The 26,966-nt window shown below is 40.5% G+C and overlaps 5 protein-coding genes across 5 annotated transcripts; 1 reads left to right on the forward strand and 4 right to left on the reverse strand.

The window, feature by feature from the left end:
* Positions 1 to 1,976: 1,976 nt before the first annotated feature.
* K444DRAFT_528483 (uncharacterized protein) lies at positions 1,977 to 2,597 on the reverse strand (the record flags this gene model as incomplete). Its single annotated transcript, XM_024874726.1, has 1 exon — positions 1,977 to 2,597. A coding segment is annotated over one exon (621 nt), but the record flags the coding sequence as incomplete, so codon positions are not given.
* Positions 2,598 to 15,615: 13,018 nt separating this feature from the next.
* On the reverse strand, positions 15,616 to 18,364 carry K444DRAFT_612689 (uncharacterized protein). The gene has a single exon (XM_024880187.1). It carries the CDS (start codon positions 18,290 to 18,292, stop codon positions 15,764 to 15,766), a length of 2,529 nt encoding a protein of 842 aa, XP_024737459.1. The 5' UTR covers positions 18,293 to 18,364; the 3' UTR covers positions 15,616 to 15,763.
* A 1,280-nt stretch (positions 18,365 to 19,644) lies between these two features.
* On the reverse strand, positions 19,645 to 21,696 carry K444DRAFT_652685 (MFS multidrug transporter-like protein). Its single transcript, XM_024885822.1, has 6 exons — positions 21,204 to 21,696; positions 20,924 to 21,151; positions 20,815 to 20,872; positions 20,500 to 20,765; positions 20,328 to 20,447; positions 19,645 to 20,268 (listed from the first exon to the last, which is right to left on the reverse strand). Exons 1-6 carry the CDS (start codon positions 21,644 to 21,646, stop codon positions 19,809 to 19,811), a joined length of 1,575 nt encoding a protein of 524 aa, XP_024737460.1. The 5' UTR covers positions 21,647 to 21,696; the 3' UTR covers positions 19,645 to 19,808.
* Positions 21,697 to 23,258: 1,562 nt separating this feature from the next.
* Positions 23,259 to 24,572, forward strand: K444DRAFT_528322 (acid protease; the record flags this gene model as incomplete). Its single annotated transcript, XM_024874714.1, has 1 exon — positions 23,259 to 24,572. One exon carries the CDS (start codon positions 23,259 to 23,261, stop codon positions 24,570 to 24,572), a length of 1,314 nt encoding a protein of 437 aa, XP_024737461.1.
* Positions 24,573 to 24,718: 146 nt separating this feature from the next.
* Positions 24,719 to 26,154, reverse strand: K444DRAFT_643073 (uncharacterized protein; the record flags this gene model as incomplete). Its single annotated transcript, XM_024884818.1, has 3 exons — positions 24,719 to 25,605; positions 25,650 to 25,983; positions 26,038 to 26,154. 3 exons carry the CDS (start codon positions 26,152 to 26,154, stop codon positions 24,719 to 24,721), a joined length of 1,338 nt encoding a protein of 445 aa, XP_024737462.1.
* Between the last annotated feature and the right edge of the window lie 812 nt (positions 26,155 to 26,966).

Here is a 26,966-nt window from a genome sequence, read left to right on the forward strand (position 1 = left end):
TATATCTAATTAGGAAAAATAAACCGGGTATCTTTTAGTTAATATATTATAGTATATAGTAATATAGCTAATCTAATTATAATTCTTTAAAAAGAGACAAAAGAGAAATATATTAAAAGAATATAAGAAGAAATAAAAGAATAAGAAAAAATACTAATAATAGGTAAGTTTTTATTTCTAATAAAAGTATTTATTTTTTTAACTTTTTTAATTAATTTACTAACTAGTTTTAGTCTTAGGAACCGACTAGCTATATAATTAACTATAAGATAAAGTATATAGGTACCTAAATAATAAGGTAAGTCTATAGGAGTTAGAATACTAGCTAGTATAGCTAGAAAAGTAAGTTTAGGGAATTAGAATACGAGTTAGTATAATTATAAGATCTCTTTATAATATATATAGAATAGATTAGATTAGTTTAATATCTTAGATTAAAGTAATATAGTATTTTTGTTTTATCTTTTCCTATAGAAATATTCTCTAATACTTATTAGCTAATACTAGTATTATAATAGCTATTTAGGCTTAAATCCGTCTATAGAATTACTTATACTAGTCTAATAAGAGAAAATAAGTCCGAATTTGGTATTTTATATTATTTATTAATTTAGAAATAGATATATATATAAGATATAAGTAAGCTATATCTATAAGGTTATTATCTATTAGTATTTATAGGCCTTCTTTATTTTCTTTATCTTATTTACCTACTTTTACCTTTAGAAATATCGGACTTCCAGAAGTATTCAATCTAATTTCTACTTTTTTTTTATTAAAAATAAGTATCTTAAGATATTAGGGCTTATAAGACCCTATAAATATAAAGATAATACTTTCAAAATTATAGATATCTTTAGAGAATTCTCCCAAGACTCCTAGTATCCCAAATACTATACTATTATAAGATAATTATCTTAAGAGCTATATTCTTATAAGAGCTATAAAATCTAAAGAGAAAAGTCTCGAGAGAAATATCTTAAGAGATTACAGGTCTTGAGATAAGATTCTTGAGATATTATAGCTCTTAGGAGAGTATAGCTCCTATAAGAAATTTCTTAAGAACGGTACTTTCTTAAGAAATTTCTCTCAAGACTTTTTTCTCAAGTCCAAAGCGTTATATACGTAATTCCCATTGACCCTTGCCACGCAAGTCAAGGTCATATCCAATAGCTGCTTGCCATTGCGGCCTAGTACGAAAAGTTCCCTTCTTTTTGCGACGTACAACAAAAAGCCATTCCAATCCTACTCTCCCCCCCCCAAGAATAATTGCTAGCGCACCTAATATAGAAAGCCTTACAAGGGGGTTAAACAGGGGGTTATAGCCAATCAAAAAGCTTAGAATCTTCTAGATTCTCTCTACATACACACTTCACCGCCTTCCAGATCTAGTACTTTGTTGGCCCGCCTTTTGCATCGATTACAGCTTGACACCGCTTCCACCAGGACATATATAGCTTCATAATAAAGTCTATAGGTACAGCCTCCCATGCCTCCCATATAATCCTTTTCAATTGCGATAGCGGGATCTTGGAGGCATCGTAGTAAGCTGTGTAATAGTGCTTTTGGATCCAATTCTTCATCCAACTCCACACATGCTCAATAAGGTTGAGATCAGGTGAGTACCGTGGCCATTTGATATAAAGTATTCGTCGTATCCGTAGGTTCTCTTGGGTCTCTTTTGAGCGGTGGCAGGAGGCGTTATCTTGCATCCAAACAAAGGGTTTATCTCGATTCGCATCAAGGAACGATTCCACATTATTCAGGATTACGGCGTCGTATTTGTAAGAGTCCATACTTCCCCATTCCTTTTCCCAGAACGTAGCTGGCCCCTTCCCTCCCATAACAATTATACCACGGAACATCCAAGCGGGTAGCTTACGATATTTGTGCTGTAAATACTCAGAATCGAAGCGATCAGAGCCATCTTCCTTGACCGTTACATACGATTGCGTATGTGCTCCGCCAGAGGCCCAAACCTCGTCAGAAAAGATCTGGTAAAAGAGACGTTCGGGCGTCCAAGTAAGGCCTTCCTCCGCAAAGTCCACACGTTCCTGTATAACCTCCGGATCGTCTGAAAACCCCTTCCTCTTAGCAACCCGTCGACCGTATCCGACAAGCTTAAAAGCTGTCCGCATAGCATATGGTCCACAATCTTGTAAACGAAGGTCTGGTGGAGCAATCTCTCGTATATGTCTCCAAGTAACGTATCGACGAGATGGTGATTCAAGGAGCCATTTCTCTAAAGCAGAGCGGCGAGGGGTATCGATTTTGGGTTTCGCTCCACGGCGGTGGACTTGAGGAGTAAGCCGAAGATTCTTTGCACGCTGGATTTGAGAGATTGTATAGCCATATTGCTTGCGGATCTCCTCTGGTGAGATATTAAAGTCGAAAGCGGTCTTGATTCGTATTCGATCGGTACGCGTAAGTGTTGGGGCATAAGGTCCTTTCTTTGGAGTCTGTGGCAGATCACTTTGTGAGCTTGCCGAGATAAAGGAGGACTCACGAAGGGGCCTAGGGCCATTTTGGGAGTCCCACGATTGTGTAGAGAGCTGTGAAAGAGGACGGGGACCATTTTGAGAGTCCCATGATTGCATAGAGAGCTGTGAAAGCGGAATTGGTGGTGGTGGTGATGGTGGTGGTGGAGTCTCAAGGATCTCAGACGGTAAGCGTCTTCGCGGAGGAGTATTAAGGAGTCGATGTATGTCCATTGTATGTACTAAAGCTCTGAATAGCTTCAATTGCGCAGTGGACGATTCTGCCGGCAGTATTTAGTAAAGGGAAGGGCAATTCTAGAAGGTTCCTTCCTTTGATTGGCTATAAACCCCTGATCAGAAGCCCTGGTCAATGTGGCGCGCTAGCAATTATTCTTGGGGGGGGAGAGTATTGATCATGTGACTGAGTAGCTCAAACGCACAGGCTCGTCCATCAAGCGTCATCAGCAAGGCCAAACTGTTAGCTCTGACTCTCGCTTATCGAACGGGTTGCGGGGCTCGATCGGGCCCCCTGTCGATTCCTGTCGATCGCCAAAGCTATAATTGGAAAAAGGCACCCTATCTTGGACGATTGGGGGGCCCGATGCGGCTCCTCGTCGATCCCAGATATAATTAGAATTCGGCAAGGCACCATTTTCTGCCCCTTGTCTCTGCCCCCTGTCTTTGCACCCCGTCTCTTAGGTGAGATCGTATAACCAATGAGATATGCTTATGTCACTTTACTTCCGTAGATATGAGTGGCAATTTAAGCGAACCCAACAGCGCAAGTGAAGTTGTCTTGAAGAATTACATACAAATAGAAGGCAGTGAAGATTTTAACTTTTCTAATACCAAAGACGCCTCATTCACAATCTGGTGGGAATCTGCAGTACTTACTCTAAAATCTTCTACTATAGTAGCCCATTTTTGAATATCCCTCTTTAGATACTGGTTTTCTAATTCTGCTATATATAGCATCGCTGTAAGCTGGTTTGCGGCCTCTTGAGCATCTCGCTTAAATATTGACTCTGCCGTAGCAGTATCCTTCAACTTGTTAACCTCACCTATTAACCTTAAATTTTCTACTTCTAATTCCGTAATTCTGTCAGTAAAATTTACTACTGGTCCAGTGAAAAGAATATTCTGGCGCCGGCATTAGCTTCATACTGCGGGTGACAATGAGCTTACGTAACGTCCCTCCCTGCGTGCTGGGAAACCCTGCGTACCGAGAAAAACGAGAGGTACTTTGACTTTACGTATGTCAATCTCCACACCAACTTATAAATCTATAAATACAAAGGGTTAGCCGTATTGATCAGCTATTCCTTAGCAATTTGACTCCTTCGGAAGAAAATTCTATATTCGCATCATTGCCCTTTCGCCTGATTTATAAGAAGCCTCTACTTATACTTTAGTACGAGTCCATTACCGCAGCTATACTAGCGAGCTCTTATAGTCCCTTACACTTCTCAAAAGTTCTTATCTGAGCTTTAGATCCTTACTTTTTTTGTCCGAGGCCCTCAGAAGCTTTGTGGCTGCTGTGGCGCGCAAACAGTTGCAGGGCCGCTATGCGGTTTGGTACCTCTGATCGACAAAACTAACGATTCTCGGCTAGGCGGACCCCGCACCTCCCGGTAATTTCGCCGTAGTTTCGCCGTAGCCTGCTTAATAAATGCCAGCCTGAGACTTAAGGCTAGAATTCGACAAGAGATGGATGATCGAAGGTAGACTGTGTCCTGAATTTCTTTTTTTATCACTCAATTCCCAGACTTCTTTAGCTTCCGTCTTAGCAACAAGAATCCATTATGCTTATGACTTCCAGCTTTCCTACGGTGAGCCTGAGCAACTGGGCCGGTCTTGTGCGCTTCCAGTTATGTACGACGATGCTGTTGCCGCGAGGCTGCCGCCCAGCTGAGTGCGCCAGCCTCAACCCGACATGAAGTCTTCACCGTTCGCATCTATGCCATCTCGACGGCTCAACTACTACCGAGAACCCTCCTCTTTACGATCCTCGAACCTAGTCGAATAATGCGTCTGCTACAGTACAATAACGACGGCGACTTCAGCCTGACCGAGTTCTTTGAAGGCGATATACCCAAGAAATATGCTATACTTTCGCACAGATGGGGAGCAGAGGAGATCACTTTCAAGGATCTGACAGACGGCACAAGCAAAGGCAAGGCTGGCTACGGCAAGATATAGTTCTGCGGAGAACAGGCAAGGCGTAATGGCCTGTAATACTTTTGGGTGGACACCTGCTGTATCGATAAAACCAATGCTGTCGAGCTTCAGGAAGCAATCAACTCGATGTTTCGCTGGTACCGGGATGCGAGCAAGTACTACATTTATCTGCGAGATGTTTCGTGGCCTTGTACCGATTCGGCTGACCGATCTAACGAAGCCTGGGAATGGACGTTTCGGAAAAGCGAATGGTTCTTACAAGGCTGGACTCTGCAAGAGCTTATTACACCGGCATTAGTCGACTTCTTCTCCAAAGAGGGAGAACTATTAGGCAATAAGACCTCTCTCGAGCGAAACATCTGCGAGATAACAGGCATTCTAGCTAGTATACTTCGAGGGGACCCCTTGTCGAACTTTAGCGTCGCTAAGCGAATGTCCTGGGCGGCAAATCGTAAGACTCACCGCCAAGAAGACATGGCATACTTCCTACTAGGTCTGTTTGGTATTCATTTGCCACTTATCTATAGGAAAGGGAAAGAGCACGCATTTAGACGACTTATAAAGGAGATCCAGAACTCGCCAACAGGTAAACATATAATAAATTACTTTATCTCTAGCCAGCTACTAATTACTCTTTGCAAGAAGCCGAGCAGAACCCACCCGACCCTCAGAGTCAGAGCTGTATTTAAAACCTACGGATAATAGATCCTTGCAAGGACAAGAAGCGGATCGAGAATACAAAGGGCGGGCTATTACGAGACTCTTACTAATAGATCCTCGAACATCCCGATTTTTAATAATAGCGTAATAATAAACAGAGCCGGCTGCTCTGGATCAAAGGTAATCCTGGCAAAGGCAAGACAATACTGATTTGTAGTATTATTAATAAAATAAGTCCATAAATAAAGCTAAGAGACAAGGAAGTAATTACGCTATTAGTATACTTCTTCTATTAGGCTACCGATTTGCATATTAATAATATAGTAGCTATACTCCGAGGCCTAATCTATTTGCTTATTAACTAGTAACTATTACTTGTCTTATATATACGGGAAAAGTATAATTATACTAGTAAGGACCTCTTTAAAGATATAAATATATAGATTATATTATGTGAAATTTTTATAAGCATTTTGTAAGACCTAAGCTTAAAGAGTACTTACCTGGTTATTAATATACTCGATAAATACGAAAGAAGTTTTTACTAGCTTTTAAATCTTATTAATTAAACTACTTTAATTTCTTCTTGTATTAAATAGATTATATCGAGCCGTAACTAACCCGATATTGAATTATAGCTAAGACTTAATAATATAAAAATAAGGCTTAGCCTTGAGCTAAATAAAGAGTATATTTCTTATAGTATTAAATTATTTATTAGCTTAAAAGTATCCAAGCTTTTATTTATTATAGATAATAGTATACTATAAGAGACTATTTGCGGTCAGATATATACTAAGGCTAATAAAACATTTCTCTAGGTAACTCTTATTTTAAAGAAGCTTGAGTTTATAGAGAGCTAGGATATATTACCGGAGCTATAACCGCTCTATAATTATATATTACCGCAAGTTAAATAGCTATACCGCAAAGACCCCGAGTTCTACTATCTTATTCTTTCTACTATAATACTTATATACTGCCTATTTTATTTCCTTGAAGTAGGAGCCCTCTCTAATCTTTCTTGGCAAATCTCTTCTAATCTTAATAAAGTTATAAAAATTATAAATAAATACGGCTTATTTCTTACTATATAAAATAATTATATATATTTCATTTATTAATTAGTAAAGAACTTCTTATTTAAAAGGGCATTTAATAAAGTATTTCTTTCTAGAAAGGCAGATATAAATTATACTATATTTTCAAAATTACTCGAGATTATATCTAAAATGCTTTAATATAATATATACGAGTTATATATACCTGGGTTCCTGATTAAGATAATTAAGCTACTAGTTCCAGATCTACTTATAATAATATAATACTTATATCTCTATTAGGTTAACTATCTATTTGACTATAATAGAGGATATATTACTATTAATCTTATAGACGGTAGCTCTATTTATTAATTTTTAAGAACGAATTATATATTCTGGCTTGAGGTACTTAGCTTAATAAAATGCTTGCCAGATAGTATTATAATAATAATAAAGCTCGAGAACTAGATTAAGGTAAGTTATATTACGATTTTGAGGATCCCTTTAGACAAGACTCTACTAATATAAATAAGGTTAATAAAAGCCCTAAGATATATATATTTATTTATAATATAAGGCAGTTTGCCTTATATAATTAATTAATTATTAAATAGGTCCCTCTTTAAGTATATTATTTAGCTCTTGTCTTTATACTAGAGAAGAGCTTTATTCGAGAAACTTTCGAGGAATATATTCCGTCTTGGATCTAGAGAAAGCCTAGAGTAGGAGTATATTGGACTGCGATGCTTCAAATACTAGAGGGCCATTCTCGCGAGGTCACCTCTGTGGCCTTCTCTCCCGACGGCAAGCAGGTCGTGTCGGGCTCGAGGGATGAGACAGTGCGGCTCTGGGACGCAGCGACAGGGGCCTTACAGCAGACGCTCGAGGGCCATTCTCGCATTGTCATGTCTGTAGCCTTCTCTCCCGACGGCAAATACATTCCGACCTTATATGTATCTGGTGAATGGCTAGTAGAAGGTACTGCTAGGTATCTCTGGCTACCTACTAATTATCGACCTACTTGTAAAGCTATATAGGACAGGATTGTGGTTTTGGGGCATTTGTTAGGGAGATTATTATTTCTTTAGATTTAATAAGGGCTAAACCTACTAATATGAAAAGTATAATGGTACTTGCCTATATATAGTATATAAAGCTTTTAATATAATATCTCTTTTTCTTTTATTTCTATTTTATAGAGGGTTTTAGGAGAGCTTAAGACTTTATAGTATTTTAATAATTACTTATTTCTAAAATCTTCTAGAATAAGCTAACGAAATTATATAACTTTCTAATAATACTATCTATATAAGAAAAAAGTCACGTAATATATAAGGATAATATAATTAGTTTTCTATTTTATACTTACTCTATAAAATAGTAAAATGTCTTATAATAACTATTTACTAAATATAGAAATAAATAAAGCTTAATAGAAGATATGGGGTTAGTTTTTTCTAGCCGAGAATTATTAGTTCCGTTTATTAGAAGTACTAAACCCGTATAACGGCCCTATAACTATTTATATACTATAGTAGCTATAAAGCTTATTAGAATCTCGGATAAATAAAATAAGAATCTAAAGTTTAGATAAGAACTTTTAAGAAATATAAGGAATAATAAGAGCTTACTAGTATAGCTATAGTAAAAAACTCGTACTAAAGTATAAATAAAGGCTTCTTATAAATTAGGCCAAAAAGTAATAATATAAATATAAAATTTTCTTCTAAAAGTATTAAATTACTAATAAATAGCTATTTAATACTACTAATCTTTTATTTTTATAGACTTATAAATTAATATAGAATTTAAGATATTTAAAGTTAAAGTATCTTTAGCTTTTCTTAGTATATAGGGTTTCTCGGTATATAGGAATAGATATTACTTCTTTTACTATAGCTTTAAATAAAATACTAATTTCTTAATATAATTCTATATAAGCTCTAATTAAATACTTATTTAGGTTCTTTTCAAAGAGATATATTCTTATTAGTAGAGATTACTAAGAATAGAGATCCTTTATATAAGTAATAAGACGAATTTCTAATAAGTTAATTAATATTTCTAGCTTATTCTTTATTATATCTTATTAGTATTAAGTAAATTCCGTTATTTATAAAAATATAGATCTTACTAATATATTTTAAAAGCTTTTTATAGTATTTCATTCTCTATCTAATATAATCTAGATTACTTAGTTAAGGCAAAGCTATTTTTTTTTAATAGTTAGATATATTTATAATTAAACTTACCTTAATTATTTATATAGCTTAAATTAATAAAGTATTATTTTATAGATTTTTTTCTAAACTATTTATTTTTATAAAAATCTCTTTCTAGCTTCCTTTATATAGTAAATATTAATATATAAATTTAGAAAAATAAAGATATATTATCTAATAGAAGATTATAGTATGGCCTCTAAATAATTATAGGGACCTAATATAGCTCCTTTGCCTAATTTATTAGAGGTAAAGTAATTACTACTATTTAGGCTTTATATTAGTTATAGTTTTCTATAAATAATAATATATTATAGAATAAATACTAATTACTAAAGCCTAATTCTATAAAGATTAATAGATATTACTTAAGTCTAAGATATATTTATTTGAATTCTATATTTATAATTTTATAAAAAAAGTTATAATATAATTTATATATCTTAGAAAGCAAATATTCTTACCTAAAAATAATACTTCTTTTAGAACTTTCTAGATTATAAAAGCGGCTCTATATTATTCCGGGCTAATTATATATTTAGTACCTTTAATATACTTGCCTTATAACAGATATTTATAATATACTTTTAATAATAGATACGGGAATAAGATTATAAACCAAGTTACTAGCTAAAAATAATACTTATATAATATAATAGTTTTCTTTTTTAACTTGCCTCAAACTCTATAATTTATTTATAACTTATAATAGCTTCTTTCTCCCAAGAATTCTTATTTTCCGGATAATTCTTTTATTTAATAAGGTATTTAACTCTTCTATATAATACTTACTTCTTAAATAATTATATACCCGAATAATTCCCTTAATAGATTACCTTAAACTCTTTAATAAACTCCGAGCTTATATCTTTCTATCTCTCTTATATATTGCCCTTATACGGAAATTCTCTCTATTTTATAAGATACTAAGTTATTTTGCCTTATTTCTATTTAGTAAATAATATTTTAGCCTCTTATATCTTTCTCTTAGTATTAATTATAATTAGCTAACTATTATAAAGCAGCTATATTACTAAGCTTTCTATATATCCTAATATAGTTATTAGTATATTTCCGTAAGTATTCTTAATTAAGTCAGTAATAGCTAGTAGACTTAATATAGAAAAAGGAAGAGTATTTTAAAGCTCCGGATTAACTAACTTTATTAGAGTACTAAATAGATATAATAGAGAAATCTCGGGGCTAGATAGAATCCAGTTCTCCTAAAACTTAATAGAAAAAGAAATAGTATTTATAATTATATTAAAATACTAAGATTTAAAATTACTAAGGAAATTAATAATAGTAGCTTCTAATAAAGTTATCTAGAGAGAATAGTAATTCTCTCTAGCCTAAGAAACTATTTCGAGAATATTATTTAATAGAAATAAGAGTAAAGTATTTATATTATAATAGTTATTATAATTATCTCAGATATTACTAACTAGGCTACTATAATGTAATAAGGAACTACTAGATATTACTATTATTTTAATATTATTTACTAGATATAGATTAAAATCTATTACTAAGATATTTATAAATATATAACTAAGAGAATCTTTAGAATAACCTTTAGGGACTAATTTTTAATTATCTGGTACTTTATAGTTCTTATTTTCTAGCTTTCTTTAAAATTAAGGCTACTTCTTCTTAATAATACCTAATATTTTAGTATTATTACTTTTTTTTTTTTAATATTAGTATTTCTTTTATATATCTGACTTATAAGTACTATATATATTTCTAAGATAGTTTTATAAGTCTAATTCCGAATAAAGTACTATAATATATAATAAATATAAATATAGGATAGAGTTCTTATTATTTAGATTCTTAATATACTCTAGAATATAATTAAAGATATATCTTTACTAATTTATCTAATTATAGAACTATTTTATTTATATAGCTACTAGTAGCCATTTTTTCCTTATATATCTGCTATAATATCTAATATAAGTAATAGTATAATAGAAAGTAACTAGTTTATATTAGAGAGATATATTAAGATTATTAATATAACCTTAGTAATAAGCTTTCTAATTTATCTTACTAGTTATTTACCTATTATATTAGAAGTAAAATTTAATAGAGCCAAATTACTTCTTATAATAGTCTTTAGAATACTAGTATATATACTTCTATTTTTCTTTTATAATAATATTAATATATTTTATTAATAGAAGTAATACTAATAAAGGGAAACTATTTTTATTCTTTAATCTTCTGGCTATAGATTAGTACTAGATAGTAATCTCCTATAGATTATAATACTTTCTAGTATATAATACAGGAATTATTTATATAAAGTATAATAAGGTTTTAGAAGGTAAAGATATTTTCTAAATTCTATAATAGGGTAATAATTAATAAAATATAAATAAGGTAATTATATTTAGGAACTATATAGTAAATAATATAGTTAAAATAATTATAATACTACTTATTCTGGTTATTTATCTTATATTAGATAATATATACTTATTATTATATTCTATAATAATTTACTAACTTTTTAGTAATAAGCTTTTAATACTAATTATAAATATAATACTATTAAACCTTAAGCTTTTAATACTTTTTTTCTATAATAGAAGCCGTAATCTAAATAGAGAGATTATTAATCTACTTACTAAGATTAGTAAAGTCCTAATATTACCTTAGTTTATTTAGATACTTTTTTGGAAGTAAATATTAGAGATCCGGATTTCTTTTTATAAATATAGAGCAGAAATCTTCTATAAGATTCCGCCGGAACTTCAGGCCAAAAAAGACTATTATATTAGAAAGTAATTAATTTATTAATAGAAAATTAATATATTAGAGTTTAATAATCTATAAAATAACTAGATATAGGAAAGTAAAAAGTAAAAAAGGAGAGGAAGGAATCTAAAGTATAGTTCTTATATACCTATTAGTAGATAGCGATTTCCTCTAGTATATTATAAATTAGATAACTTATATATATTAGTAAGCGTTTCCTGAGCTTCTATAGTAAGCTATTTTATAGGCTTCTATAGTAAACTATTATAAATGAAAGTAGTAAAGCTAATATTAGTAATTAAACCTGGTACTAGAAGAACTAGTAAGCTAGTACTAATTCAATATATTATACTATCTATATTACTTATATTATTTAAGTAGTAGCTAATAAGAGTTTTTAAGTTCCTATATATAGTAAACTTTATAACCTGCCCTAGTAAATAGCTACTATCTATTACTAATTAGCTTATTATATTATAAACTTATTTAAAGTAAGTATTTCTTATTATTTATCTTAATAAACGCTTTATAACGAATAATATAAAGCCCTATTTCTCTTATAAAATCGGCTCTTTTTACCTAGTTTAAATATTAGTAGCTCTATATAGTCTCGTTTTTGGTTTTTTTAGTTAGTCTATTTATAGATATTTCCGGAAAGACTAAATTATTTAATATCCCGTTTATTTAATCTATAATCCGGTACTTTTTACCTAATAGTAGTCTAGTAATAAGAATATCCTTAATAGTATTATAGTTCCTAAATATACTGGCCGAAATAATAATAATAAGTAAAAATAAGAGGCTATTAGTAGAAAGAGTAAGTGCGGGTTTTAATTTCTTATATAATAGATATTTTAGTCTATATATAAGCTATTAGTAACTACTTAAGCTTTAGAATAAATTACTTTAAACTTATTTTTTCGAAATATCTTATATTTCTTTAGAAAATTCTCTTTTGAAATTTATTTTAATCTCTAGCTTTCTATCTTTCTATATAACTATATAAATAAGGTTCTATTAGTAATAGTTAGTATGAAAATCAGGGTTTTATTTCTACTTTAGATTTAGTATTTTACTTTATATATTACCTTATATATTTCCTATAATCTTATAAAAATATAGTAATATATCTTTAATAAGGTATTTAAATCTATATAGTATCCTTTATAGATATAGTTATAATAGTTATACTATTATAAGAGCTCTTTTATATTAATATAGTTCTTTATTATTAAGAATATAGGTGCCTTTTTCTTTATTAATAGTAGAATTATATATCTAAATATATCTTTAATATACTATTTTTCTTATTAGTAAATATATTATATATTAATACTTTAGAATAGGCTAGCCTATAGATATACTTATAGGAGCTACCGAGTTATAGACTTCTAGAGAAATAGTAAAGTTTTTCTTATATTACTATATTAATATAAGTTTTTATATCTTATTTCATACTATTTTAATAGTTGCTTTTCTCGTCTCTTTATCTAGTTTACCGGGGATTAAGTATACTATAGCTTTAGTAATATACTTTATATCTTCTATATTATATAAGTCCGATCCTGGATATTTCCTTTTATACCTAAGATATATTAGTACTTGCTATTCTTGACTTTATAATATTAGTAATATATGCTTCCTAAAAATCTCATATTATATTATATTATGATTAACTGGTTTTTTCATTAAGTTTTCTGTAAACCGGATTACTATTGATCCCGGACCTGTCCTTGGAGAGCCCATCCCTCAGGGCTGCCTCTATCCGCTCGTCTGGATTCAGTTCTCTCTTATTCCCTTTTGCCCGCTCGGTGCTCATGGTATAGGCGTGGATGTGTAGATCTGGAGTGGAAACGAGAAAAGAAGGTCTGGCTTGAGGAATGGGAGTAATTGGAAAGAGAGGTGAGAAGAGGATGAGAAGAGGGTGAGAAGAAGTGAGAGGATGGACGAGAGGATGTGTGAGGAGATGTGTGAGGAGATGTGTGAGAAGGAGAGAAGATAGGAGATAAAATATGTTAAGGCAAGAGGGAGATAGCCATTTATAGAGTATGAAGCCCTAGGCAAACCGCAGAGAATGACGTCAGGCATGTGCCGTTTTGCATGAAGACGGGCAGACGGGAGTAACTGTCTGAGAATGAGTTCTGGCTAATACAGGTGGTGAAAGTGCAGTGGGAACAGATTTGGGATCCCTTGGCTGGGAAAGGGGGCCTTTTCGGGTCCCTCGCCAAAAGTTGACGATGTCTGGTGAGATGGGTGAGCAGACCTGAGCAGACATGAGCCGAAGGTGAGCCGGGCCTGAGCCAGCCTGAGCAAAGGCGGCGCGAGATTACGAGAACTTGATGGGTGGGAGGCGTCGAGATTCCGGTCATATAACACTATATATCATATCGCAATCCTTAAATTGATCACTTCCAACATCTGAAAGTTCACTATCCTCTTCCTTAACTGCCTGATCTTCTTCCTCTTGCTCAATTTCCTCATCCTCATCCTCGTCCTCATCCTCAATCTCAGTTTCTTGATCTTATCTATCAGAATTGACTTCTAATTCTCTATTGCTCCTTCAGCAAGCCAGTCCCTTGCACGTTCTCTCCTTCCGTTTGAGACGGGCTGACTTCTGCATGACCTCTTATTATGTCCCCAATCAAGGCAGTTACCACACCGGGTCTGTGTTCTTTGCCATGTGCCTTTACGGATTCGCTTTGTACGAGGACGGCCAGCTTGCTTCCGGAGGATAGCAGGTTTGATATTACCGTCTACTGCTAGATCTTCGATTAAGATAGGAGAGAGAGGGTGGCCATATGTTTTTCTATATGCTCTCGTTGAATATGCATTATAAAAGAAGCTGAGCGAGTCTTCAGCCTGATACTTTGCAGCAGCAATTGCATGAGCACAAGGAGACTGGTATTCGTAAAAGGACCCACAATCGCATTCCTTCTTAGCAAGATTGACAATATGTTTCCTGCCAGATGTTAACATAGGTATGATTTGATAATGATCTTGATTGAGCATACCCTTCTAAGAGGGTGGGGAGGCGACCATTATATAGAACAGTGTCAGAAGTCCTACCCGATAAAAAGCAAAACACACTAACGGAACCCCACTTCAACAGGCCCCCTTGAGCTGGATATGGGTAACAATATAAAGGCCACAAAAGACATTAATATCTCTCTGGGCTCGAAGCATCTCTGAACGCATAGAATGCATCTTTTGGCAACGCCTTCGTGAAACCATCAGCCATTTGTCGACTTGTTTGTATGTATTCCAGTTCAATATCTCCGTCCGCAATCTTCTCTCGAATGAAGTGATGTCGGAGAGCAATATGTTTGGTTCGAGCGTGAAACTTGGGGGCTTTTGCAAGAGCAATAGCACCTTGGTTGTCGGCGTAAATGATCGTTGCGTAAGGGGATTCGTCAGTCGGGCATAGTTCTTGAAGGAGTTGTCGTAACCAAATGGCTTCTTTTGCTGCAACTGTCTGTGCCATGTACTCTACTTCGCAGGTCGAGAGCGCCACCGTAGGTTAACGCTTCGAGGACCAACTAATTGCACCGCTTCCAATATCGAACACAAATCCCGACGTTGATCTTCGAGTTTCTAAGTCATCTGCCCAGCTATCTCGCACGACAAACTAAACAAATAGCTCGTGTAAATAAGCAAAAGGCTGAGATTATTCTAATGTCACGGGTCGGCAATAATATCCTCAATTAAATAGTTTCCCTAAATATAAGAAGAATAATCTAAGGAGAGAAAGCTAGGCTTAAGCTTAGCACGGTAATATGTTCTCTATACGGAGCTATTAGCAGGGCAACGCAGGCACCTTGGGCTCTAAGACACCCAGTCCTACTACGGGTCTTAACCCGTCATAGCTACATCCACTTTTGCAATACCGAAAACCTCACTCATGGAGAGCTGCTTGCTCCGTTCGATAGTCAATAGCGTATAGAGTAAATACTTCAGGTTTGGTAGCTCTGCTGGGAACGTTCCTTGCAGCCAATACTTGAAGAATTGCCCAAATGGAGGAGACGGGTGAGGTCGCAAATGTCGAGGAGCAGAAAAGTGACGAATCGCCCAAGTGGGGGTGGGGGAGACCAGATCGAGGGTGTCGAAAGCAGAAAAGTGACGTTGTGATAGATGAGGACGAAGGGAAGCAATTGTTGAGTTCGAAGATTGGTTCTTTGCTTTTTAGAGATCGACTTCAGACTGGAATGGTTTCCAGCGAGCCAAATTGGCTATCATATGCATCGAATTCACAAGCAAGAAGCCATCCCCTTGAACAGAATACACATAAATGCATTTGAATTTACATCTTCACTCTTCTCGATTCTGTGACTGGTAGCCCTCCGTCACTGAAAAATGCCTGGATTTAGCCTTGTTGACATGTGATTGATCCGTTCCTTTTAACTGCTTTCCCCCACCTCGTTCAATGAAGTACATACTTCCTCAATTCTCTCTTCCCATCATTCCACTCCTCAACCGCTCTCCCATCCATGTAGCCGTTGATATACACATCACCCACAAACCGGTACTCACACCTCGTACCTTCCAGCCGCAGAAGAACTAGGGTCGAACAACCCAGAGGGACGACGACGACATCGCCGGGCAACATAAAGCCAGTACCCATCCCAATCCGGCCCTCCTCTGTACGACAAAAGCATCGTCCCATCATCCGATCTCCAAAATGCTTCTGGAGAAATTGCCTGCATTCTTCGGGTTTGACATCTACCTTCGCATCGACGTACTTTTGTAATTCGAGATCGAGTGGAAGTTGAGGCAAGCGCTTGCGGATAAGGGAGGCGAATATGTGGTAGGTGGTGGTCAGCCACTGATTTGATCCATTGTAAGCAGCAGGTACCTGGCCGAGACTAATAGTCCTGCAGAAGCCCTCTTGGACCAGTAAACCCCATTCGTTGGTTTCGTTGTCGTCGACCAGACTACCTAGAAGTAAGGCTCTCCAGTGTAGAAATGCCATGAGGTAATCGCCGATTGTGCAAACAGTGCCTACAGCAACGCCATGAATATTGATGGTATCTAGGTAGATTGCCGACATTTCTAGCTTATTTAGACGCTCATCGAGAAATTTGCACTTGGCCTTTGTGGTGCCCCCTGCTGAAAAGTGGTATGCGTGGCCTATAGCTATTGTTTGAGGGATGTGTGACCAGTCGGGGACGTAAGAGGGTAGATTTGCTGAACCTATATGGATCGGGAAATGAATAGCATCACATATGACATCCACGTGCTCAGTCGTCTTCAAGAGATAGTCCACGATTTCAGTGTATATATCCTTGACTAAAAGGTTATAATCTGCACGAGAATCGTTGCGGATCTCCTCTGGCAGAATACCAAGGACCCCAAAGAGCTTGTCTTTTGCATCTGAGGTAATCTTCCGTCGGCAAGCACGTAAAACTGCAAGTAGAGCATCTTCTTGAAGTCCTATGTATGATTGAAGATCTGGAAGGCTGGCGGGGCCTTGGTATACTAAGACCTGGGATGCACTCAACTGGTTTGGCGATGTTGTAATTCTTCCGCTATCTCTTTTGGAACCTGGGAGAGCATGGTCTAAGTCACGTCTGCATCGACTGAAGGTTTGAGAGGCGAGTTGGTACGTCTTCCACGGGAGTTTGGTGGATCCACAGTATACTTCAATTGACCTCGCGTTGTATATTTCTTGGACCACCCACAACCTTCTCCAATAATCCCTTTCGAATAGTGCAACTACTGCTGTAAGGTCACTTTGCGCTCTTGATAGTATCAAGCTCAAGACCCTCTCTAGAGACTTTGCTTGATCTGCAATGTCGCGGAGAAGATCTGTTGCGCGTGCACTGTCATCTTCCTCTGGCCCTAGCCAGATTGCTACGGACCCAGCCGTCGAGTATATGTTGGTCATGAGCTGGACCTGCTGAGTGCGTTCACCCCTATTCTGTTGATCTATACAAAGGGCATCTACCCACACCATTGCAGACTCAGCCTTCTGGCGAAGCGCTTCCAAGGCACCATATAGGCTGACAGATATGGGGATGAGAGACCCTTCCAATTCGATTTTTCTTGTGTTTCCGGCATCCCCCCAGGCGTAAGAAAGAGCCACATATCGAGGTGGATTCTCCAGCGAAGAGTGGAGTATTTCGCACTTAATCATAGTCTTCCTTTCCGGAAGAAGCCTCACCAACCTGAATTCCATGTCCTGAAGGGGCCTATACTGATATGCTTTGTCCCCGAGCACTCCAGACCGAGACGATCCAAATGAAGAATTTGAGAAGTCTACAGAGGTTGTAGGTGTGCTGCCCCATGGCTGTCCAGTCAGATGTGTCGGGGTCACCACCCTTCTCTTCGGAGTTCTCTCGCCCTCCGAGCGCTTCAGCCCATGTGAAGGCCACCCAGACGAAGAGTTGTCAGCTGGGTCTAGAGGAGTCGAATAACCAATATCAACCTTCCGAGGTATTATTTGGGAGGGGCGAGGTGGTTGGGGAGGAAGCGTCCATTGATCAGGCGGTGGGATATGTTCATATTTATGGACCCGCGGATTCTTGCGGCTGGTTGCGTTCGTAAGCTTGCCGCCTTTGCCGCGCTGATCGAAGGTAGTAGGTAATGGGATTCGTGGGTCCCTTGGAGGTGAAGGGATCCGAAAATCCGAGGCAACGGGGGGGGCTAGTCTTGGAGCGAACGGAGGAGGTGATGGAAATCGTGCCGCGGTCGAAGGGAGAGGAGATGATGGAAATCGTGCCGCGGTCGAAGGGAGAGGAGGTGATGGAACTCGTGCCGCGTACGAAGCGTTCGGGCGACGTGGGGATAAAAGAGGCAGTAGAACCGGTGCCATGCCTGAAGGTGCCTCGTAGCGATTGTCTTCGTATGCAGGCGGATATTGAGATGGATGATTTTGATGTTCATTGTGAAGGCGGCCATCTGAAGCCTGGTGAACCAGGCGACTTCTATCCAGGTCAAACATATTCTCCATGGTCGCTGAATTGACTGACGCTCGTGAATACGCTTCGCTGATATGCGTCTCGTGGGAAATTGGAGGTACGCCTGGAGAGAGACAGAGTCGATAAGATGGTCTACGAGGCAGCGCTGGCCAGGCTGGATTTAGGCGAATTATCTTCCATCGACTCCTGGTGGATAGAACACGAGCAGGCGCTTATTCGATCACAAAAACGCTACGGAATCCTCCGAGAAGAGCAGAAAAGTCAGAAGACCTCAGTCTAACTTCTGTGCAAAAAAATTCTGTACGCTATTCCAAACTTGGGTCATTCCTAGAAATGATGGGCAAAGGATAAATAGATTTATTTCGGCAGGCGGTCCGCAATATGCTAGCTGCTCTGCAGATACCCGATGTTGATGATAACGAGCTTCACGACTTAACCGACGCCGTTGCATGAGACCTCAAGATGCGGTGGAAATGAGGCGGTAAAATTGCTTCTTACGAATGGGGCCAATATCGAAGCAAGAGACAAGGAGGGAGGTACCGGTACACCACTGCACGCTGCCTTAAAATCCTGCGAAAGTAACAGTCGAGCACTTTCCGTTATACAGACTCTACTGAAAAAAGGCACCGCCGCGACTGATAGGAAAGGCGCGAGGGGCCACACCGCTATACATAGCTATGTGCAATGCTTGCAATGCTTATTTCCTGCTCCTGACCAAACATGAAATCGATGTTCATGTCAGGACCAATTTGGGATGGACAGCGCTGCTTTTTGCAACCAAAATCCGAGTTTTCAGAATCGGTTTTCATCTGCCCCAGCAGGGCGCAGATCTAGGGGCTAGAGTCTAGAGACGATAACGGATGTACACCACTGCACATCGCTTCGTCCGATGTGACGTGGGGCTGCAAAAGTCGTGAAAGACTTTCTCAAACATGGAGCAGATATTAATGCGAAGGATGAACAGGGGCAGACAGCATTAGATATTGCTCTAGCGAGCGTGAGAGCAGTCGAGTCACGCTCTTTGCCGACGCTTGCTGGACTAGATGAGCTGAAGAACACACTTGGGCTCCTTGAGCAAGCAGATCAGGCATCTGCCGAGGCTCTTGCGAACCAGATGGAAGGGAGAAAAGGGCACATTGCTGAAGCTTAAGATCAGCTCTCATAGTGGTACTGTAATTATTTACCAAAGGTCCGAGATTCATACTTGAAGCCTCGGGTTTGAAGCGGCTTTAGACATGAATATTTCAAAAGCGTGATCAAAAAAGCCGCAACGTCTGTACCAAAACAAATAATATACAACGAGAAAGAAAGGATAGGAAATCAAGAAGAGGGATGCGAACGCGTATTGTGCAGGAAAGTGCGAGCTGGGGACACCCCACTCGTGCGGGGATTAGTTTCTCTTGATCTAGGAAGTCGCAGGTCTTGGTCAGTCTAGAATGGTGATCTGCACCTCACCAAGAACTCATTCTTCCAAACTCGGAAGCAACTATGGAAAATTTCTCTACAAATCAAAATCTATGGGTATCCAAATCTCTCAATCTCCAACTATTACATGACCTGAGCCGTAGACTTCCCCTTCTTCCTAATCATCGGGCCATAAATATAAAACAAATACCGAATCGGAATCAACGCCGCAGCTATGAATCCCAGAATACTGCTCGCCCAAGGAATCCCTAAGTTATGGAACATCGGATTAACAAACATCGGGAACGCCGCAGCAAACACACTTCTCAGGAAAGTAGTGGCAGCGACAGCTGAGGCCGAGAATTTCTGGAACGTGTCGATGAGGTAGTTGAGCGCCGCCTGGAAGATAGTAGAAAAGCCGAAGCCCATGCAGACGAACCCGATCATGGGCGCGATCCAGTGGATAGATTTGGAGGAGGTCCAGCCGAAGATGAAGAGCCCGCCCGAGAAAAAAAGGGAGCCGATCATCATTGGTGGGAGGCGGGCTTCGGGGACGGCTTTGTTGTTGTTTGCCTGGAATATCTTGATGTAGAATTTATTGTTGCTGGGTGAAAGAATTAGTGACGAGGGGCATGGGTAGAGAGAGGGGAGAGAGGGACTGACTAGATGTTTGCTAGACCACCCATGATTACTCCGAGTAGGAGGGCTAGGAAGGGAAGTTCCGAGGTGACGGGGCCCCATCCTCGGTCTTCTGTGAATTGAATTGGTACTGCTGCTAAACTTCTGAGAAGTGTTAGGTTGAGTTGAGTTGAAGTGAGGTTCGCTGACAGCTTACAGGTACAGAATTCCGTAGACGAAGGAAGCGTAGAGTGCAACCAAGAAACAGATGGGTGTTGCAAAGAGCCGGAAGGGCGTCTTTCCGAACTTGTTGGCCATTTCTTTTAAGCTGACATCCCACTCCTCGTGTCGAGCGTGCAATGCCCAGTTCCCTGTTTCATGCCTTAACCGACGAGCTTTGTTGACCAGCAAAACAGGAGGGTAAGATTCGTCGAGTATTAGTACATCTAAAAGCAGAAAGAACATCATCATAATTCCTGTGATCTGAGGCAGCGATTAGATATAAGAAAAGCCGAGGATCGAGGAAGCATACATATTCGGTCCATCTCCACCTTAGATAGCTTGAAACGATGGCACCTCCGGCGATAGGTCTGCATAGAGATTAGGGTCCTGAACGGAATTGATGAAGCTGATCTACTCACCCAAGAGTAGGGCCACCAATAACAGCAAATGAATATCCAACAATGGCTGTCCCTCTCTGTGAAGGAGACCAAATATCTCCAAGCACCCCACCAGTGTTCGTGACTGGAGCCGAGCCAAATAACCCCGCGAAGAACCTGGTGATCAAAACGGTTTGAATATCTTTTGCTGTCGCAGTTCCGAAAGAGAAGCAAGCGGCAATGAAATATGGCACCAAAACTGCGGGTCTCCTCCAATCTATCAGCATGACGTCCGCATCACCCACTCTCGAACTCTACTCACAGCTCACTCAAAGGCGCCCACAGCAAAGGTCCCAACCCGAAACCCATTAATAAGAAGCTCAATCCAAGCAATCCCACCTCCTCTCCTACATGAAACTGACCCGAAATCTGACCGATTGCTGGTGCATAAACACTGCTCGCCCACGTGCTTCCCATCGCCGTCAGTCCATACAGCAAAGTTGTAATCAACTTCTTCCTAAACGGCCAATTAATCGGACGATAGGGATCATCGTCGCCATCGAAGTCAACAATCTGTGCATCGGTAGTCTTGACGTGAGCTAAAGGATGTGTGAAACGTCCGCGATTAGAAGCCCTTCGGGTGAGTGTTTGAATTCTCGTTATGCGGGCACGGGATATGCTGTTGGGGTTTGACGGGGTAGAAGCTATTGCAGATCGGTTGGGCTCGTCTTTGGCGCTCTCTTGCTTTTCAAGATCCAGTCCCATGTAGTCGGGTCTGGAGGTTGAAGGCGAGGTGTCTGCCTCTGAAAATGAGGAAGATGGTATCCGGGTGGCCATACTTGAGCGGCTGCCAGAGCCCACTTATGAATATTTGTGCTCTGAATTGAACTTCGGAAGTAAGGGTTGGTCGAATGGATTCCTTATCAAAATATTCTGGAGCATCCAACGCCATGGTATACAACATGAGCATGAAAATATAAAAGAGAACCTGAGAAGGGAAAAAGTAGGTGTCAGATAACAAGCTTTAGATGCCCGAAGACACCGGCCTGATTAGGTTATGGTTTAAAGTTTGACAAAGGAAAGGAGGGGCCGTGGAAGGAGCGACATCGGAAGTAGTCTTACTGACGCGTGGTTGCCTTGTTAGGCCTTAGAGTCTACTTAGCTAGTTTCTCTCTCTATTCTCAATCCACACTCTTACAACCCCTCTCGATCCCAACCATTTTCTGGGGCGAAGGTGGTTGATTGGCACCTTGAGTTGGGACCGGCCAATCCCCGCGGTGATACCGTCATTGCTTGAGGACGGGAAAAGGTTTAAGCGAAACCTGGGAAAACCTCGAAAAGGGGTTCAGGGACGAAAATTGTAAAGAGAAAGGCTCAAAAAGAGGGGCAAATGAAAATATAAGGCATGACGAGGGAATGAAAGGTCAGCAAAACTCGGAACCAATGAACCATTCTTGGAGTATTTGATCTAGTGCCCCACTTGTCCGATCGAGAAGGGAGGCAACCTGACTCGGACCAGCCAAAATCCATTGTCAATGGCAGGGAAGAAGCGTTTCAAGACGATAGCATGCTTGAGTAAAGAGCAAGTCAGCAAATATCAAAAAAGCAAGGATTTATCGTAAATCTGAACAGTCGCGCGGGCGCATGGAAATAAAAAGGCAAAGGAAAGGCCTCGTTCAGATGGAGCCAACACGGAAGCTGTCAAGCCCCAATCGCGCATCATCGGGGCATTTGTGATCAGATGAAGCTGAAGTGGCTCTCTGTGAGTGCATTTCGAAGCTCGAGGTTGTCCTTTTGATGTGTGGGAGTGAAGTTTTGACGTCGAAAGATAAAATCTCGGCAGCGTCACGTGAAACGCCGCCTAATTTAGACCACCCCCACATCCGCGACCCCCCAGGGTTTCTTTAAACTTCTTCCATCAACTTGAAACATGAAATATCGAACTTCATCAATTCGAGATTCCACTGCACAAAATCTATAGAGGTCGATGTGCCTTGAATCGAAATCAAAGTCGATTTCTTCCGAAAGTTCTGAACGAGCTCGCACTGTCTGAATGACCTGTCAACTGCTCGCATCCCGGCTGCCAACGCTCGAGGACGTCTTGATGATTCGTCCCGCCAGGTCCGATTCGAAAATTCCTGCAGTTTTCTCATCTGATTTTCAGGGGCTTGCTGATCGCTCTGCCAACGCACTGCCGAGTGGTCGGTACCTGGCTAAAGTGGAGCTTAGTGGCTCGGTGATCAACCCAACGTCATGTCGAAGGTCGTGGTACCTTTCCCTCTCCATAAACATCGAGTTTTCGATTCCTAACGTGCCAACTGCACTTGTCCAACCACCGAACCTGTCTTCTCAGTTCTCCTGCTCTTGGACTTCAAATATGCTGCGCTCTGCTCTCAATCTAGCCACTCTCCTCGGTCTCTCAACCGCCTTCTCAATCTCCCACCGGCAAGATGCGTCCTATATTTACATCCCCATCGAGTTCCTCTACGGCGCCGACTCCCGCGTAACAACCAACATAACATTTGGCAGCTCGCCCTCCTCCCACCCCATAACCGTAGTAATGGACACCGGCAGCGCCAATGCCTGGATCTGGCAAAGCGGCGCCCTCGTCCACTGGGGCTCACCCTACCTCTTCGACCCTGGGCCCTGCAACCTGACCGTCCCAAACACAACCACCTACAACCCCGCTCTCTCCCTCACCTCCCACACGCAAAACATAAGTAGCGAGTACGTCTATGCAGGGAACAGCAAGATTGTGCAAGGCAACCTGTACTCCAACGACACACTCACCTTCCTCTCCTCACCCACCGCATCAAACACCACCTCCACGTCCTCGATCCCGAATATCCAGCTCGCCCTGGAGAACAGCGCCATATTACGCCTCCGCGACAACGGCTCCTGTGCCCCACCTCCAAGCTACGACAAAGGAATAATCGGCCTCTCACCCTACATCCCCACAAACAGCACAGCAATCCAAGGCCCCTCGTTCCGGCAAAACCTCTTCTCCGCCTCGCGCATTAAAGCAAAAACAATGGTCACCTGGTTCAACGCCCCTCCCTCCACCCTCTCAACCCTCTCCGGCGGCCTCTTACTCGGTGCAATCGATACCTCGAAATTCTCCGGCCCGTTGGTGCGAGTGCAGAATGTGGTGGAGAGTGGGCAAGTCGGGTACTACATCGCGAAGCCAAACATCACGTTTAACGGGCAGGAGCTGGTGCCGGACCAGAACACGACCTGTTTATTAGATTCAGGGACGCACGCTGATTATCTGCCTTTCGCACCCCTGTCCGCCCTCCCATCGCGGTTCTTCAACTCCTCAGGCGGACAGCTAGTCGACGAGAACGGTGTGGTGGGATATAATGGGACGTGTGACTCGATCCCGAGGGATCTGAATCTTACGTACACCTTCGGCGGCTTTACGTCAGGCAAAACCATCAAAATCGATGTCCCGTTGAGGAATTATGCGAGAGGGGCGATGCTGAATGGAGGAGACGACGGGGTTTGTTTACTTAATTTGGAGGTCGGCGGGTGTACGTTTGGAGCGCCGTTTTATTCGGGCGCTGTGGTGGCGGTGGATGATGAGAGGGGTGTTCTTGCTTTGGCGCGGGGAGGTGTGTCAAAAGACGGATCTGGGGCTGATGCTGCATCGTTGAAGATATTTGGGACCGGGGAGACGTTTGATTTCGTCTGATTTAAAAGAGAAGGTAGGATGTTAACTTGCGAAGAAACAGCAAGACGCTCGTAAGATACCCAGAACATAAATAGACAACCACAACTCGTGATCTTACGTTCTTGGTAGTAAGTGAAGCGAAGGGCCTTGCCAATGCATACTGAAATTCACAACTGGCTCTTCTTCGACCGATCCCCATACTCCACCCAAGCCTCCGCAAACCCCACACTCCTCGCCCAATGCACACCCGAATCCTCCACACTATCAATCGCCATATTCCCAATCTTTCCCCACATATCACCCTTCACCTTCATCCCCCTCTCAACTTCCTCTCCCTTACCCTCCCATGCCTTGCTAACCAGTTCCCCATTCCTCACCGCCCGTCCAAGTTTCACCGCATGCCCATCATCCTCAAACGCGAACAGCCTCGTAAAAACACCCTCCCAGTCCGCCTCTTTCGGCTTTGCAGGCGCATAATCTGTGATTTCGGATACAAGGAGAGGCGGAGAACGGCGAGAGGCGTACATAGCGAGGTCGAGGTAGCCTTTCCATTGCAGGAGACGCACCTTATTAGCCGTTGAGAGCCAGGGTTGGGCGTTGAAGGTTGGCCAGAAGATGGATGAGTTGACGCAGTGCATAAAGTAAAAGTCGATTTTTACCTGCTTCGGTGGATTCTGGGCCGCGGCTGTGTAGTAGATACAGCTATTTATCATCTCGGCGGTCTTTTGCTCCAGGTTCTCGGGTGTTACGTGCCATTCAGAGGTGTACTTCAACATTTCGTCTGAAGCACGGGCGATGACTCCGTCTCGAATTTTGTTCGGGTCGGACCACTCGGCCGCTGTGGAGAGCTTCTTATTTGCTCTGATTTCATCCAGAAGTTCTGGGATTGTCTTGCTGCTTGTTGACGCACGGGATTTGGAATCTTTCTCGGCCGCAAGCAGGAATTCGCCTGTCCAGTTCTGGTGGCAGCAAGCTTGAGCAAGCGCTTCTGCTATGATAGCCGGCTGGTGAAACTCGATTCCAAATCCTAGGTGGATGATTGGATGGAGAAATCCTGGATCTGTTAGTGCTTGCTGAGAACCGGGAAAGGGCACGCACCTCCGTAGAATCTTCCAAGCAAACCATCTGCTCGTTCGTCCCCAGCAAACACATACTCATTCAGGACATTTTCCCAACCTTTCTTTTCCATTTCATTTTGCCAGAAAATGAGATACTCATGATAGTATTTCTCGTTGTCAAGATATTGCTTGAAATTTTCCGGGTCGCTCATGTCAGGTCGCGCTCCCGACTGTATGATATCACGCTGGTAGTTTACATTTTCTTTGTAGCGTTGCTCGATTATTTCAGCAGGAGCACCGAGGCCGTAGAGGGTGAGGAGATGGTGGACAATGTGATTGTGAAACCCATCTTTGTTGAAGAAGATGTGGTGTTTCTGGTCACGTGTTAGCTAACTGTTTCTAAGTTGTTGAGGTTTTTGACGCCGTGCCTCATGATTCTCCTGGAGCAGCTCGGAGGTCTTTGCTGCAGTTTCTGCGGTTTGGGGTTTGAATTGGACAATGCCGGTGTTGTCAACCGTAAGGTGGACCTTGTTTGGTGTAGCCATATCGTCGTTGCGCCCGGTGGCAGCTCTTCGCCACTCCTGGAAAGATGTTGTTGTTGTGTGTGAACGCTGCTGGGGAGTGGTGTTGAAGAGCAATCTCTTGGAGAGCGAAAATCGAGAATTCTGTGTGAGAAACATCGGGCATCTATATAGCAAATAGGAAGGAGCAAGCATGGCTAAAATCCAGCGAATCAAAGGTGATCATCGAATGACGCAGGGGCATCTGGTCGTGATACTTCCTCCGTATTACCAACCGGCTTGCCGCTTCGAGGGGTTGCTGCATTTTCGTGTGGTACCGTGTATTTGCATGGCGAAGTAAGCAGTCCAAATACCATGTGATGATGCGAATCAAACGTGGCGACTGCTCGCACTCCGTCGGGCGCCGAGGAGTCAAGTCAGACGCGGGGGAGATTGTCAGCAAAGGCAGATCTGTTACTGTACTGTACTGTGAAAATGCGGGGCAGGCGGCGCTTGGCACAGTTCGCTCTGAGATCAATCAGATGACCGGATCTGCGTCGATCCTGTGAAGCTCTAGATCTTTCGCTTTGTTTGTAAGCCTTGGTGGTTTAGGGTTTAGCTTGCACTACAGTACCAATCGATAACCTAGGTTTCCGCTTCTAGCTATCGCTTTACGAGTATTCTCCTTTATTAATGTTTGGCCTGGTCTGGACCTCCCATCCGCGATTGATACACTCCCGAAGGAAAACAAAGCAAAATGAGACATACCAAGCCAATCCGGCAACCGTCAACTGCCAACATGGCAAAGCCCTCCCATTGGCTCGACGCTTGAGCGATTCACAGTGAGGCTTGTTAAC

The sequence above is a fragment of the Hyaloscypha bicolor genome (assembly GCF_002865645.1).
Source record: "Hyaloscypha bicolor E unplaced genomic scaffold K444scaffold_60, whole genome shotgun sequence".
Taxonomy (NCBI): Eukaryota; Fungi; Ascomycota; class Leotiomycetes; order Helotiales; family Hyaloscyphaceae; genus Hyaloscypha; species Hyaloscypha bicolor.

Coding starts and splice junctions, on each gene's coding strand:
- K444DRAFT_652685 (XM_024885822.1), bottom strand. CDS start 21,646: ATGGGACTGGATCTTGAAAAGCAAGAGAGCGCCAAAGACGAGCCCAAC. Junction 20,766..20,814: donor GGTGGAGATGGACCGAATAT/GTATGCTTCCTC, acceptor TCGCTGCCTCAG/ATCACAGGAATTATGATGAT. Junction 20,269..20,327: donor GGTGGTCTAGCAAACATCTA/GTCAGTCCCTCT, acceptor TCTTTCACCCAG/CAACAATAAATTCTACATCA.
- K444DRAFT_612689 (XM_024880187.1), bottom strand. CDS start 18,292: ATGGAGAATATGTTTGACCTGGATAGAAGTCGCCTGGTTCACCAGGCT.